Genomic DNA, 17738 nt, shown 5'->3' with positions numbered 1-17738 from the left:
GTTTTGGTGGTTACACAACTCCTTCATTCTTACAATAGTAGCCATTATCTACTTTCAACACAACCTCCAATTAGTTGATGCTTCTATGTCCACTCTTCCAAATTATATTTTTTTATACAAAAGGAGGCTTTGAAGTTCATCATTATCTAGTTTTATATGCTACTTCAAAATCCCTAGTTTTATACTATGAAATTCCTTTCAGTGTGAGATTTGCACATCTACTTGCTTTTGTCTATTGAAGAATTAAACATATGTCATTTTCTTTATATCTTATTTGTATTTTATCATGTTTGACAAAACTATTGGATTAGTTGTTTTGGAATATTTTTTATTAAATAATGTTTTCACATGAAACTAGTTTGTACTCACTTTGACATTTATGGTTTGTGTCCTTTTCTTTTGTGCAGAGTATTATTGCCTTAAAAACTTACTCCGTGCTTCATGGCTTCAAAAATAACTTCATGCTTTCTTCAAAATCAAAATGGATTTTCTTTTACTTTAGTTTAGTTCCAGAACAAACATAGGTAGCAAGAACATTGAATAGGTGAAGGTTATTGTATTTTTTAGAATAAACATATAAATTTATTGTTCCATTTCTTTGTGCAACTTATATCTTGATAGTACTGCGATAACTTAGTTTACATTTTGTGACTTCATCTTGACATTTAATTTAAAAATAGCTGCCCCTTTTAGCTAATTCAATTTGTGTTGTAGTGAGTAACTTCGAACTCTTTTATCTACACATTTCATCTAGGCATTTAAACAAATCCTTGCTCTTATTTAGTTGTCCAATTTAAGTTATTATTATTCAAAATTCTTTCATTTATTAGCTCAAATATAACGTAATCTTTGTGTTCCTATTTTTCCCTCTTATTACACTTTTAGAATAATGTGATGAAATTTAATTAAATATAATTTATAGAGTATTATATAGATAGCCAATGTGACTAACATAGGGTAATTTTTTTGTGACACTACAAAATTATAATAGTTATGTAATTAACCATTAGGTGTACCTTATAATGGGGAAAGTGACGTGACGTTGCTGCATAGATACACCCAATGGTTAATTACAAAAACTATTAAGAAGACTCCTAAGGATGTCACCATGCTAAGAATATTTTCTTGTAGCTTGAATGCCTCGAGAGTATAATTAAGTGTATGTGGCTTGAATTGTGTTATTATCTATAAAACTATTTGTTTTTTCCTAATCTGTTTTCCTGACTAGTGTGTATATAAAGCCTATAAATTTATTTTTTTGAACTTCCAACATGTATTTCTTCATGTTATACATTTATGGTGTGGGTGTGCAATACCATGTGATTTCTTTTTTGGTTAAATATTAAATACTTGATGTTGTTTTATATGTATATTGAAGACTCAAATGAAGTTTATATTAATCCTCCACATTGGGACGAAATGGAAAAGAAGGCTCAGGTTGATGGTTTCTTTTTCTATTTATACAAGAGAGGTGTGTCGATTTTCTTCATCCTTTTTTAGGGTATTCTTCCTAATAGTACACAAGGTTCTTTTTCTCTACTTGAATTTCTCTTTTTTAAATCTATTTTTAGGAAATTCTATGTATTAGTACACTAGATTATTTTATTTAGTTTGAAACTCTATTATTTGAAATGAAATATTTTAGCACGAAGTCAAATTGTGGTCATTTCTAGGTCGAAAACATGAAGAATAAATTTTTCTTTTATGTACAAACTATATATGTACATATTGGTGTCCTTTACTTTAGATTTTTCTTCCTTTCTAAGCATTGGAGATATGAAGTGTTAACGAAATATCTTTTAACTTAATTTAAGCATGATACATTATTATTCACTATCATTCTAAATTTCATAACAAACTTTGTCATCAATTCTAAGTAGATTATATACTAGCAAAAAATCCAACAATAAATTAATAGATAGTATAAGACGGATTTAATTTTCCTAAATACATTTCTTGCACAAACTCATCTTTTTCCTATGTTTAGCACCATCCCATTCACAAAAAATGTAGGAAAGGCATGTGATACTTCTTCAACAAACAAATAAAAAACCCCATCAAGTGAGAACATATTTTAACATATTAATTCATTCCAATACATATCTACTCTTCATTTTAATTGAAGTTGTTATCTCTTAACTAATTGTACTAACAAATGGATTGACAATGGTCATTTGAACTTTAAAATTCATTGGCAAAGTTCAAACAACTCTTTTGGGAGGAACTTTGTTGCTTTGCAACCTTGTTATTTTAGGGACTTAATTGGAGTATCATTTGTACTTTATTGTGATGTTACTTTGATTTTTGAGCTTGGAACAATTTATCTAGGTGTATATAGTGGGAGTGACTTGTGATGTGGTGAGGTACCTAGGTGGTTGCCAAGGTAACTCATTATAAATAACTTAATAAATGATAACATAATACATTAAATGAGATTAAAATGATTAATGAGATTTATGTGGCTTACCCATTCCTTGAGTGCTAGTACATGCTAGAATAGAGTGTGAGATGATGCTTTCTCATAAGTTAGATATTGTTCTTTGACATTATTAACAACCTTTTCTTTATGAGGCATCTACTAGTGATATATAGAGTCACTCAGGGCTTAGGATCTAGAGAGACTACCATGGTAATTATAGAGTTGACTTATGTGATGACATTTCCCTTTTATGCACCTTAGGTTCCCTACATACATTAGTTGTCTCTCGTAGTGTGTAGTACATCTTGTGATATAAATTTTAGGATCCCTTTTTATAGATCTTTTTGGTTTTATAGATTTTTATCTCTTTAGTGCAATGGGAGTGGACCTCTGTGTTCCACATGGTGGATGAGTCATTAACATCAACATTTTTGTACTTATACATGAATGATCCTAGTACTTGTTTCTATTTTGTTGTTCATCATTGAAGACTTGCTCTTCTCGATGTGTAGTATTTTGTATATGGTATCCGTGTATCTAGTTGTGATACCTTTTCTCAATAGTGTATATGCACTTTTTGTATGATTTATTTATTGCATACATTGTGACTTGTGCAATAAATGTCGATTCAATATGTACTTTATATTATTTCAATTGAATCTATGTGTTCACCTCTACGAGGATGGATTTGCTACTCATTTACATATGTGAGTGATTGTGCTTATTGTTAATCTAAATTATTAATTAAAATTTATACAATTCTATAATATAGAACCTATAAAAATTGTAATCTATAATTTTATTTACTTAACTATATGTTTCATCTTACATTATATTTCTTTTATATTATTATCAATAAAATATCATAGAATTTTTTTAAAGCAAACTTAGTATTATGTCTTGAGTTAATTTCTCAAAGATTTGGTAAGAAAAATTACAAAACACAAACAAAATCCTTTCAAAATATAGAACTCTTTCTAAAACCTTGAATGTCTTGATTTTATTTTAATTATAATTTCAATTTTATCTCAATTTTGTGGCTTATAATTTTAGTTATTTATTTATAGTACTTTAATATAGTAGTTAATTTATTCAAAATATCGATAATGATCCCAAGATATCTTTGATTTTAGTGGGTTTGAAACGCTGACGCGTAGTATGTGTCAAATACACATTGTAAGCTTTAAAGTGGCTAATACAATAATTACAGCGTGCCTGCAATAAACACCATCAAAGTATTTCTTCCGGTACAACTATTATTGGAAAATATGTTCTCATCATATCAGCAGACCAAATTATATCTTATTCTTGCCAATAATAATTAATTTGATGCTCGTGACTAAGTAAACATAGTGGAATAATCTACGAGTGTTAATTTTACCCGAGACCAGTTAAGCCTATATTTTGTGGAATAACATCACCCGAGCAATGATAATACACAATACTTCCGTCTTATCTCTTCCAAACGTACATGGTGAATCATGGACAAGGACGAAAAATATTTTATTTTGTTGTTTGAGTAAAGGAGTCATAATTCTGATTGAATGGCAGCGGAAGAAGATAATTATGAATTTTAGAAATTAGACACTAAAGATTGAAAAAAATAGAATTCCACATACATGAAAGAGGAAATGTAAGCTAAGTAAAGCTTTATCAGACTGGTAGCTGTGTAGACATCCGACAGTTAGCTGCTTGTCTATATTTCCGCACCGGGACAGAAGACAATGATGAAATGAATCTGCATCACATAAACTACTGATGACACACTAAAATAGTGCTTTGTTTTTTGCAGTTCTTGATCTGGGCAAGAATTTTAGCACTAGAAGCATAGTATCGTAATTATAAGACATCATTTGTTCTACTGTCAGTAATAGATCACACATTATTCCATAGATCACAGCACGTGTAATTTATTTAGTTCTAGTTATACTGACAAAACAACTATTCTCTTTCATCCCTCACCGAGCACTTGTCAGATATTTGGATTTGCCCCCACATCAATGTTGATGTATTGAATGATGACACAAACTAAGAGAATTCTTGTTTGTTAATTATTCCTGCTTTGAAGATTCTCTACATTAAACAATTATCTGAAGACGGGGAAAACGTGAGATTTGATCTCTTGAATAGCTTCAAAGATGGGCTTATAAATTGAACAAACAAATTATATCTTTGCTAAGGAATTGGAAGTATAGCTTGAACTGATTCAGGGTCTCCGTACCATTTAATTTAGTTTGCTGGGTGCTTAGCATCTTGTTGTAATCCGAGCTCCATAACTTTGTGTATTTTCATTTACTTAAACTTCTAGAGAGATTATGAGGCGAACGAGCCCAAGTGCTGGTGTGAATAGAGGCCCCTGGACACCTGCTGAAGATCTTCTTTTGAAAAACCAGATACAAACTAACGGAGAAAGACACTGGAACTCTATTGCTGATAAAGCAGGTAGGACATACTTTTAAAGATATATTTTAAGCAGCCGCTGTATTATGTTTTTCATTTTTGTAGGAAGAAAACTGCTAAAAGCTATTTAATTTCATAAGTGGCTAAACTAGGCAGCACAGGGCGTAGAGGGATTGCTCATAGCTTATAGAAGTCGATTCAAGCACACAGCTCCCAGTGGTTTAAATTATTTTTTGCAATTTGTAGTACTTTAGGATAATTATAGTTTCATATAGCTAGCTTTTAAATAACTGTTCACTTCGTTCTGTGTGTAGGTTTACAACGAAGTGGAAAGAGTTGCAGGTTGAGGTGGATGAACTACCTACGCCCTAGTGTCAAAAGAGGTAGTATATCAGCTGATGAAGAAGAACTCATTATTAGACTTCATAAATTGTTGGGGAATCGGTATGAGTTTTTGATTCATTTACTTGGTCAGTCGAGTCTTAAATATCATATATTAAGGAAAAAATTAAGTTTAGAAAAAATAAGTCAATTTTAATTATTTATTTAACACTTTTAATCTTAAAATTGTGTCATGTTTCTATGATGCACAGGTGGTCTTTGATTGCGGGCAGAATGCCTGGGCGAACAGATAATGAAATAAAGAACTATTGGAATACACATCTGAGCAAGAAAGTCGGTGGAAAAGGTCCCAAATGCACCAACAAAAGAAACAAACATCATGTTGGTGCAGCAACACAATTACAGCTCTCGTCTGATCAGAAGGAACAAGAGTGCATTGAACAAGAAAAGGAAAGGGCAAACGTGGATAGTGTTATATCCACAAATGAGCTCATGGGTTCAGCACAGTCCGAAGACTATTCTGTATGCATTCTCAAAGATCAGACCAGTTTTTCATATGGAGAAATTGAAAGCTTTCTTTGGGACACAGATTGTGACATACAATGGAATATTTCTCCCAACTGGGAAAGTGAGAATTACAAACAGCATAATGGATATGAGGAATTTCTAGAACAAGAAGCTTCAACCAGTATGGACAAAATAACAGATATAACCAACGATGCCAACATATGTCATGTTGATTCTCTTCCAAATTCATCTTCGTTATTTTCAGGATTGATCTTCTCACCTAATTTTTACTGCTCTTCACCAGATATATTATTTAATATGATGTCAAATGGAGCAGTGTTTCCATTTGCCGCAGAAGGGATTTGAGGCAGTTTCTCCTGTGAAGCAGAAATATCTGTTATGTTCTTTTGAACAGTAAAATATTTGGCCAGTTTATGAAGCGTGAACCTTGCAATCTATGAGCTTGTGCCACTAGAGGAATTTGAAGATTTGGTCTTGTTTGGAAGAATCGCCTTTTGTGTGAGCAGTTTGGATAATATATGGACCCTTGTTACAAACTTATGTACTCATTCACTTCTACAAAATTTTATTGTTGTGTTTCATTTTTAAGGTTTTAAAGGTGCTCAACTTATTCGTTCAATGTATATAAAACTATATTATGAATGTATAAACCGTTTGATTGATAAGTCTTCTAATTAATCAGAGTGACATTCATTATGACTGGAATATCGGGTAAAGATGGCACTTAGAATTTTGATTGTTATATTATTTAAAGGAAAATTAGATTAATTGAGAAAAAGCTGTCAGAAAAAGGTGAATGAAGAAAGAAACAATCTATTAATATATATGATATTAACAGTTTATTCATTGGTGTATATATTTCTTTAAGATTGTTACTTGTGATTCATCTTTGAAGAGCATAAGTATTTTTCATAAGACTAATTTAGATATATAAAAGAAAAGTTTAGGGAAAAAAAAGTGGTGAAGAGGAATATTCTATCACCAAAGAAATAATGGTATCTTGGTCATAGAAAAGGATCTTTATTTATAGCAGCGAAATATTCTAAAGGAAAAATAAAAACAATGTGACAATAGGACAATACAGAAATGAATAATTAGAGGAACATAAGAGAAAGGCATATGTAAGAAGAAGAAGATAAATGTCAAGCATGGAAGGAAATGTTACCAATGTGGAAATATATATACAAACTTGTTATGATCTATTAAAGAGATGGAGAACAATAAAGAGGATTTCAAGTCATAAAAATACCGAAGATGCTTTGATATATTCTTATATATATATATATATATAATATCTTTCATGATTATCAAGGAATTGATGTTTTTGTATTGCATAATATATTCAAGTTATTATTTTTTAGATATGTGTATGCATGCACATATGAGATATATGAGATATTGAGATATGATATCAGCTGTTTATTCGTTGGTGTATATATTTCTTTTAGATTATTACTTGTGACTCATCTTTGAAGAGCATAAGTATTTTTCATAAGATTAATTTAGGTATATAAAAGAAAAGTTTAGGGGAAAAAAAATGGTGAAGAGGAATATTTTACTACCAAAGAAACAATGGTATCTTGGTCATAGAAAAGGATTTTTATTTATAGTAGCAAAATATTTAGAGGGAAAATGAAAAGCATGTGACAATATAGAAATGAATAATTAGAGGAACAACAGAGAAAGGCATATGCAAGAAGAAGAAGATAAATGTCAAGCATGGAAGGAAATGTTACCAATGTGGAAATATATATACAAGTGTGTTATGATCTATGAAAGAGATGGAGAACAATAAAGAGGATTTCAAGTCAAAAATACTAAAGATGCTTGGAGATATTCTTAGATTTATATTTGATATATATATATATATATATAATGTCTTTCATAATTATTAAGGAATAGATGTTTTTGTATTGCATAATATATTCAAGTTATTATTATTTAGATATGTGTATGCATGCACATATGAGATATTGAGATATGTTCATAGTTTATAACATCTAATCGAAGTGGCTATATAACAAATTGTAGAAAAAATTTATTTGATTCCATTACTTGTGAATTGAGAAGTTCCTAGTTTCTAGGAATTGCAAGTGTTAAGATGGCCTAGTTGTCATTATTAATAGTACATGAGGGTGGGCTACAACTCTAGAAAGTAATGGTAAATGTCCAACAAGAAAGGGTTTTTGTGATATTGTATATTTCCATATAAGACTAGATCGAAGATAGAATTATAGTGATAAAAAATAATGTGTTAGGATATGAAGATATCGTTAACATGATTGCTTGATGTTGTTGTATAGGTATGTTTGTCAAATTTTCATAGAAATAATTGAGTGCTTATCTTTTGCATGCATCATAATGTTTGTTATTCATATCAACATATCCATTTTCTAGACAACTCATCCAAATTTGTAGAGGAATATTCATTCGATGAGGTTTGTGGTTAGAGAGTAATGTTATGCATGGTTAGAGTAGAATTAAGGAATGCATTCTGATGCCATGTCTATGTTCACAAAAGAAATATGAGGTTTGGAATGAGTTACAAAATCTTTTATGAAAAATGCTCTTAAAGGAAGTTTCTGGTAAACAGTTATTGGTAATTGTGTTGTATCTTTTAAGTAAGATTGAAGATCATTCAATGGGCTTGGTTGTTATTTGAATACATACTAAGGATGTTTTGATTAATATGTAAAAATTAGATGATCATTCAATGATGATTTGTAAAGTCTTTTTAGCATGTTGTTCCCAGGATGCTGACTATTGCTAGTACTTTTATGGGAAGTGTTATTTGTAATGAAACGTGTAATGTAGTATCTTATAGTGGTCCTATATTATTTATTGTAAATTGACAAAGCCTCAAGGATGGCTCATTAGTTGTAAGGACCTTGTATAAATGAAAGTTCATTTCCTTCATTGTAAGTGTGGTATGAGATTAATGAGATCACAAGTTATGTTATGCAAGCTTTAGATGCAAGTTATGAAAGAGTAGAGTAGAGATTGATGTTGTGATGTACAATGAGCTTCAAATGAATGGTATTGTAAAAGGAGTTGTTCTTTAGTCAGTTCAAGAATTTGGATATGTTATCCTTGTAACACCCTACTCAGGAACCCAAAAGAAATAAATCTAATATATTACAAAGTTTATAAAACTATTTTTTTAAAGTTTAAACAACATCAAAGTAATAATGCGGAAGAAATATACACATACACAACATTTACAAAAATGCAATTACAATATAGATTCCATTCATGAAGGGTTCATTCACATTGATTCATGTTTAAGAAAGTTTTATTAATAATAACTCTCAATTAGAATGTCCATAAGCATAAAATGAATAAACACATACATAATCTTATATGCACATACATAAAATAATTGATATGATAGATGATTTAGCCTAAAACCTTCAAATTAACAACTTAAAAAATACTAACACAACATAGATTCTCAGAATACTAGACTCTTCATTAAACTTCTCCAACTCTACTCTACCTCTACAATGAAATCAAACACCTACTTATTAGAAATTCAAAAATTACCTAATTTGGTAGATTTTTGGGAAAAACATATTTTTCCATTTTTTGGTAATTTTTGAAACCCACCCTATGAATCTCTATTTTTCCCAAGAAAAGACCCCAACTAAGGCAAGATGAATTGCCAACTAATCTACGAAATCAAGAATATGATTTCAGATTTATTACAAAAGTAACTTTCTAAAAAGCTAGAAAATAATAATTTCAGAGGTCAAGATGAAATTTTAAGCTCCTAAAAAAGAGTCAAAATGGCCACCTATCAAGCTGAACTCATCGACAATCCAAATAATTCCTTCTCACGCAACTACCTATAAAATTTCAGCCAAAACCCATATGCGAGTCAAAAGTTATGATTCCTAGAAGTTGATACATCATTCTCCCCTTCTTGAAAGAAATGAAGCTCTTGCAGGGTATATGCAGGATCATGGTTAACCAAACTATACCGTTAAGTGGCAATGAAAAATCAGCAAACTAGGGTTATGTCAACTTCACATGCAATTTTAAACTTGTTATGAACTTTCAATAGAAAGTTTGTCAAAAAGAATCTGTAGGAAATTGAATCTAGTTTCCGAATTACTATGCCTTATATGAAGAAAGAAAGAAATTATTGGTCAAAATTGTGAATTTTAATGTAATACTTCAAAAATAAGAAGTAGGTGTATGTCTGACCACCTTAATCAAAATCAAATGATATTATTTTTTAATAAGATTCTAGCTATAAGAAGTAGACTCATGCCCAGATGTGAAAAATATTTTTGGGTATTTTTATTCCAAATAAATAATTAATTATAAATTTTCTACTATAGTATTTTTCAAAATAAAAAATCTTGTGTCTAACCTCCTTAACTAATTCAAAACTTTATAATTTTTTTCCTTTTATTTTCCTTATAGGAGAAGAAGCATTTAATGTCACCCATCTTTTGGATTTCAAAAATTTTATACTGTTTGAAAGTTATATTTGTTTTTCAATTAGTGTGTCAATAAACATTTTATCCATAACTCAATTGAAAAATGAATAATGATCACTTACTAAACTTTTAATTTGATAAACATTACATTTATGAAATGGTAAGAAGATTCTTGAGAAACCCTTTCTATTTTATCAAATTTGGGTGAAAGAAAAGTCACTAGACACATGTCTGAAGTAAAAAATACACAAGAATAGGCCAAAAACATGATTTCAGGACATTTTAAAGTTGACCATATAGGGTTACTATCCAAAGAAATACTAGCCCTTATAAAGGTATTAATATTTTGGTTTGGTATCAGGATGGGTGGGAAAAAAGTTAGAATAGATTTTGAAATTCTTTGAGGCATTTTGGAACTACATATTTTTTAGATCGCCACTTTTTAGCACACCATGATCCCACACATACCCAAGTGGCTGTCTGTGAATTGCTGCAATTTTATTGGATCCAACTACATTACTACCCACTTAGATAACCATGCACTCTCTATTTTAGGTAACCTGCCCCACTATATTAGGTATCTATTATGTTGGCCATGCCTTATAGAGGTAGTCTGCTTGTCAAGAATTTTGGCAGTCTTTTCCTTCTTCTTATTGGGGAGGTGATGTTGCCAATCTAGTCCCTAGCCATCATCTACATTGGGAACATCTCCATGGAATGTGTATAAATTAGAAACATTAAAAATAGGGGAAATGTCAAGACTTGTTGGTAAGTTGACCTCATAAGTATTATCATTAATCTTTTTGATGATTTTGCAAGGCCCAACCTTTTTATACTTCAATTTATGATAGGTGCCTATAGGAAACCATTCACACCTCAATTAAACCATCATCAAGTCACAAACAAAAAATATTTATTGTCTTCGAGTAGCATCTACAACAATCTTGTAACTTGCATCACTATCCTGTAACTTTTGTTTGACATCTTGTTGGAGCTGGTGAAGGTGTTTAACAAAGGCAACTCATTCATCACTAATTCTGTCTCCCAAGGGAATTGACACAAGATCTAGAACACCTTAAGGGTTTTGACCATAGACAATTTGAAATGGAGATTTTTTGGTGGCAATAGAACTATTAGAGGAAAATTATTCCTCAAGTAATCCCAAGTCCTATTGTTTAGGCTTCTCTCCCATAATGCAATGTAACAGATTTCCTAAACTCTGATTGACTACCTCTATTTTTCCACTAGTTTGAGGATGATAAGCACTACTAAACTATAACTATTTTTCTAATTTCCTCTTGAGAGTCCTGAAAAAATGGCTCAAGAACTTAGTGTCTCTATCAAAGGCAATGGTCTTTGGAATGCCATGTAAATAAACAACTTTTGAAAAGAATAGTTTTGCTACTCTAGTTGCCTCGTTGGTCTTTTTATAAGCAATAAAGTGGACCATTTTAAAAAATTGATCAAAAACCAAAAAATTAGTATCATTACTGCATTGACTATGTGGGAGACCCAATAGAAAATCCATACTTAAGTCAGTCCATGGTTTCGTGGGTATTGGTAAAGGCATGTATAATCTTGTATTCTATGAATTTCCTTTAGCCACTTGATAGATTCTTCACCTTGCCACATAAATTTAGTGATGTCCCTCTTTATCTTGGGCCAATAATACTTATCATCAACCAAGTTTAATTTTTTATCTCTTCCAAAGTGTCTAGCGAGTTCACCACTATGAAATTCCCTAATAATGTTTTCCCACATGGATCTGCCTAGTATACATAGTTATTTACCCTTAAAGAGGCAATGATCCTACATAAAATAATCACCTTTCAAATGATCCAACTTACCAAAAGATGAAGGTTTTAGCTATTCTACAATTTCCCATAAATCATCACCAGTTTCATATAAGGCCTTAATAGCATCAAAACTAGTGACCTCAGTTTCCATTGTGATTAATAGTGTAGCACGTCTTCCCAAGGAATCAAAAAACTAATTTTTTTTTCCCAAACTTATGTTTAAGGAAAAAGATATGTCCCTGTAAGAAAGATAGCCACTTGGCAAGTCAACTATTCAACTTCTTTTGTGTGTTGAGATATTTTACAGCAATATGACTAGTAAATAGCACAAACTCATGTGGAACCAGATAGTTCCTCCAATGTCTTAATGCTTGAACACATGCATACAAATTTAGATCATAGGTAGAATAATTCTTTCTTCTCTCAATTTCTTGCTAAAGAAGGCCACAAGCTTACCTTCTTGGATAAGAAGCACACCTATCCCAACATGTGAAGCATCACACTCTACTTCAAAAACTTTTTCAAAATTTGGAAGTGTCAATACAAGAGCTTCAATTACCTTTTTCTTCAAGAATTTAAAACTCTCTTCAACATTTGTTGTCCATGTGAACTCCCTTCCTCAAGTACAAGCTATTATGGGTGCCACAATACTGCTAAAATTTTGGATAAAATTTTGGTAGAAAGTTGACAACACATGAAAAACTTGTACTTTAGTTATGCTAGAAGGACTGGAACATTCTAGGATTTCTCTTACCTTTTTTGGATCCATTTGAATACTAGCTTGAGAAATGAGAAAGCCAGAAAGGTCAAACAAGTTTGTACAAATGTACACTTCTTCAAGTTCACAAAGAGCTTCTCCTTCCTTAGGACACTCAAGATGACCCTCAGGTGTTGTAAGTGTTTTTCCTTGCTCCTACTATAGGGGTAAGTGCACCAAGTTGTGGTCCCAAAAACATGATGCATAAAAGTTTTTTTTGAATTTACCAAAGTGCGTGTGCACTAGAGCACATATGCGCTTTGGAAAACTAAAAATGTTTATACATAAGCAGCTAAATTATGGCCTATTTTATTGTTTTTGGTTTTTACATTATTTCTCCTCAACAGGCCACATGTGAATTGGAAACTTTAAAGAATTTTGTCACCCACCTCCTCAAAATGCCTCCTCATTGCTGAAGATCAAGATCAAGATCATGTAGTATGTTTTCTACTCTTGTTTTTGCATTGGTTTGTAAGTTTTTACATTGTTTTCTAGGTTTTTTTAGTTTTTCTTTAAATTCCCTTATTTATTTAAATTGGAATTAGTTTCTTATCAGGAAATGTGAATAACAAACCACCAATTCCCCAGCTGGATCAACAAAATCAAAATGAAAACCCTTCACAAGATCCAAATCATAATCTTCCATAAGATGAAAATCAAAATGCTCCACAAGAAGAGGAAGAAATTTTGCAACATGCATTGATTGGAAGACCTCCTCCTAGCACCAAAGACAACATAATGAATGAAATAGAAAGAGAGAAAAATGAATAAGAAGAACTCATTCGTAGGTTGAAAGCTTGTGGACAAGCCAATCTAATGAGAGCACAATTGGCATCCTCCCTTGAGTCTATTATGACCCATGTAACTTTTTTTAGTGGTCAATTGGGTATTTGGCATGTTAAGAGGGATGAAAAAAGAAGATATTATGCAATCAAATTATTATATCAAAGTGTAAAAAAAAAGGAAATAGAAAAAGGTAGCATTTATGCATTGTTTAAAAAGCTTGGAGAACAAGATACTATTAAACATACAACTAAAAGGTTTCCCATCGACTGGTGCATATATGATGGTATCTTTTGGGATAGATAGTGGATGGTCTTTGATGTCCCTCCCTTCAATAATCATGAGGTTCCAATGTATTTCTTAAAGAAATTGTATTGTGAATTTGTCCGTGGAGAGATCCCCAATTATTTTGATATATTAGAATCTCAAGGTAGAGGTGGGGGGTCATCATTTGAGAGGCCGGGGGCACGTCATGACCTTAATGTAGTTAGGGCACTTGTTGTCAAGCCATAGGGTGAGCATGTGATTATTCTTTTAGTTGTGAAGGAACAGTTAGAGACTAGCACTCTAGGGACTATCAATGATTTGACATAGACTCTCATTCATTACACTAATCCATTAGTTAAGGAGGAGCCTTCTATACATTGTGGTCACATGTGCACATCATGTGGATCCTTATGCACATTTGGTAGTAATGTTGGAGACAATATGGATGATGGGCTAGTCAATAATCAGTTCCTGAATGATACATTTGGTATTGACACATAGGTAAATTACAATTATAATAAAATAATTTGATCACATTTCATATAGTGAATGACTAATTAATTAGCATGCATTGACATTGTTCAAAATTTAGGGTAAGAGTGTTGCTGGCCCTAGTACAGATTGCCTGGCCGCATTTTTTGTCCTGTCGATGAGTCAAGAGGTATGTATTGATTTAATCATTTAAATTAATACATATATTTATTATGTAATCATATGAATGATTGTCAAAATGTTTTTATGGATGTGCACCAGTTCTCTACTGGACCATCGACATTCACAAGGGACTATAAACCTAGGCATGATACGAGCTTCATAGAGCTACATTTATTTCACGTTAATTTAATTCATTTGATTATATTTGTTTCATATATCATGTTACATGTAAATTGCATTATATGACATGTAGCTGTTGATGTCTGAGACTCCTCCTTATCATTGCCAGTCCATCGATCGTGGAGTTGCTACAACGATGGATAGTTTAGAGCCATTTACCAAGGTATGAAAGATTTTTTTTGGTTCTAGTTGTTGTTTATTATAGTTAGTATTGAAATTTCAAATGTTATTTATAAGTGATTATATTAATTCAATTGTTGTAGGGCCTTATTACACCCGCTTGTCCATGAGCCTTTGAGGTGGATGTACAGAGTGATTATTTGATGGAAATAAGAAAATAATTAATTTAGTGTATATATTTATTTGATTTCAATGTATAATAATTATTGATTCATATCTACTTTGTTTGTATTAGCTCGATTTAGAGAATATCCTAAACAAGAGGATGAGCAAGCATGTGAGGAAGATCCCCATCATCTCCATTATCTCCCTCCACACAACAACTAAAGACATATAGGGATTTTTTTCCTTCCCCTCGTGGGAAGGAGAAGATATAGTTGATAGACACACATGTTTAGGCACTAGTGGAAATATATGTTGTATTTTATGTTAGTGGACATATTTGATATACATTTGATGTATATATGACATTTAATATTTGATGTATGACATATATTTGATGCATGACATTATTAGAATTATGACATTATTGATTAATATATGATATGTTTGTTCATGTATGGCATTATTGGTAATTATAATATATTATATGTTTGTTAATGTATGACATTATTGGTTATAATAATATATTATATGTTTGTTCATGTATGACATTATTGGTTATCATAATATATTATATGATTGTTCATGTATGACATTATTGGTTATCATAATATATTATATGATTGTTCATGTATGATATTATTGGTTATCATAATATATTATATGATTGTTCATGTATGAAATTATTGGTTATCATAATATATATCTTGTATTTCTTGTTTACATTTTAAGTACATTGAACATGTATTTCATTTTAATATAATTTGAATCCAAAATGATGCAGAGTGCTCACACCAAAAGCTAGTGGATTCCCAATAAGAACACTTTTAAGGAAAACTACCTTTCCCACCTTCCTAAGTGTCTTCAAGGACTCTTTCCAACTTGGTTACTAAATTGAAAAAACTTCTACCCAACTTCACAAAACTACTTGATTACTTTCCCTATTCAAGACTTGGAAAGCAATAAGGAAAAAATGAGCAAATTTGAGAAATGGATCATAATCAACTTCTTGCTTCAAGCTAACACCTTAGACACTTCAAGGAACACCTAATAAATATCTCACAAAATTTAGTCTATCATCTATTCCATCATTCCAAGAGATTCTTTAATATCCTATTCAAGTGAAAACAATTTCCAAAATTCTATGACTATATTTTCTTTGCAACAACATGTAATTTGCTGATTTTTAGACAATAGTTCACAAAGGGGAGTGATTATGTTTCAAACCCATGAAATGGCTATTAAGAAAACCAAGAAGACTCTTAACATCTTCCACATTCAGTGAAAACATGTAGCTAAAATGGTGTTTCATTTTGACAAAGTATGAGTTTGCTGTTTCAAATAGGAAGTAATAATATTTGACAATAACTCAATGATCCTATATACAAGTTTAACATCAATAGTGATTCCTTTCCATATAAAAAAAACTTAATAATAAACTACACATTATGCCTCCTCTAAATTCATAGAGGGCATTTTCATCATTTGACATACATTCCAACCAATTATTAGTTGGTTTAATTGGTTACAAGGTTAATTTCAACATTTTTCAAAAAAATGCTAAAATTGCCAAAAAGTTGTTAGCAACTTTTATTGCAAAATGCAATTTTTGTACTAACTCTTCTTAGAACTTAACCAAGTAGTTTTTGGTAACACATAGGACCTATATAAGGTGTAATGACTCTCAAAACACTTATTGAGTCAACTTACTAACAAAAATAAAAATAAAAAAAATCATTAGGGCTAAGACAACTTGGGTTTATAGGTGACCTCAAGTTCCTTGACCTTATAAATAAGGATTACCTTATTACCATAAAAAAATAACATGTTCAAAATGAGGTGTATGATCACCCCTTTACCTTCTATCATGAGTCTCCATAATTGGATGAGATGACATATCTAGTTGCCATCATCAAAGATCTCTGCCCTATGGCATTTAGTGACTCTTAGGGACGATTTAGTTTAGCATGCCTGAGAATGTTCAAGCACTCAACATAATGGGAGGAGCTTTGAGCTTATGTTTACCTAGCCACCTAGAGCTAACGAAAGAGATAGTTTAATCACATGATGAAAGGTGAGAGAGATTCGACACTTGACAGCTTTGTACTAGCCAACACTATAAGTTTTAGCATCACCGGAGACAGGGTTAAAAAAATAAATGAAATAAGATCACCAAAAAGAGAGAGAGGCTATTGTAGGTGTCCACAATACAGTCCTATAGCACTTAGAATCACATCCATACCTCACACGATCTTTGAGATATGCCCCACCAAAGATCACTACCCTATGGCATCTAGTGACTCTTAGGGATGATTTGATTCAACATGCTCGAGAATGTTCACATGATTAACAAGATGGGAGGAGCTTGGGGATAGGGTTTACCTAGACACTTGGAGCTAACCTAATAGATAGTTAGATCCCATGAGGAACGGTGAGGGAGATTCAACAATTGGCAACTTTGTATTGGCCAACACTACAAGTTTTAGCATTATTCAAGATGGGGTCACAAAATCAAAATAGAATAAGATCTCAAAAAAGTGAGAGAGGTTATTGTAGGTCTCCACAACATGGTCCTATAGAACCTAGAATTACATCCATACCTCACATGAACTCTAAGATATGCCCTGTCAAAGATCACTAGCCTATGACATTTAGTGACTCTTAGAGATGATTTGGTTTGGCATGCTCAAGAATGTTTGAGTGCTCAATGAGATGGGAGGAGCTTGGGGCTAGGGTTTAACTAGCCACTCAGAGCTAATAGAATAGATAGTTTGATACCATGAGGAACGGTGTGGGAGATTCATCAGTTGACAACTTTGTACTGGCCAACACTACAAGTTTCAGCATCACCTAAGATGGGGTCACAAAATAAAAATATTATAAGA

General features: G+C 31.6%; 1 protein-coding gene across 1 annotated transcript; it reads left to right on the top strand.

Annotated features, from left to right (window-relative positions):
* Positions 1–4594: 4594 nt before the first annotated feature.
* On the top strand, positions 4595–6225 carry LOC149579891 (uncharacterized). The gene is made up of 3 exons (XM_089787719.1): positions 4595–4861; positions 5134–5263; positions 5413–6225. Exons 1-3 carry the CDS (start codon positions 4735–4737, stop codon positions 6032–6034), a joined length of 879 nt encoding a protein of 292 aa, XP_089643845.1. The 5' UTR covers positions 4595–4734; the 3' UTR covers positions 6035–6225.
* The last annotated feature ends 11513 nt before the right edge of the window (positions 6226–17738 follow it).

This window comes from Cupressus sempervirens, chromosome 1, assembly GCF_028749045.1.
Source record: "Cupressus sempervirens isolate cs-2001-9-10 chromosome 1, ASM2874904v1, whole genome shotgun sequence".
Classification (NCBI taxonomy): Eukaryota; Viridiplantae; Streptophyta; class Pinopsida; order Cupressales; family Cupressaceae; genus Cupressus; species Cupressus sempervirens.
The sequence above is the reverse complement of the archived record's forward strand: the minus strand, read 5'-3'. Positions and strand labels throughout refer to the sequence as shown.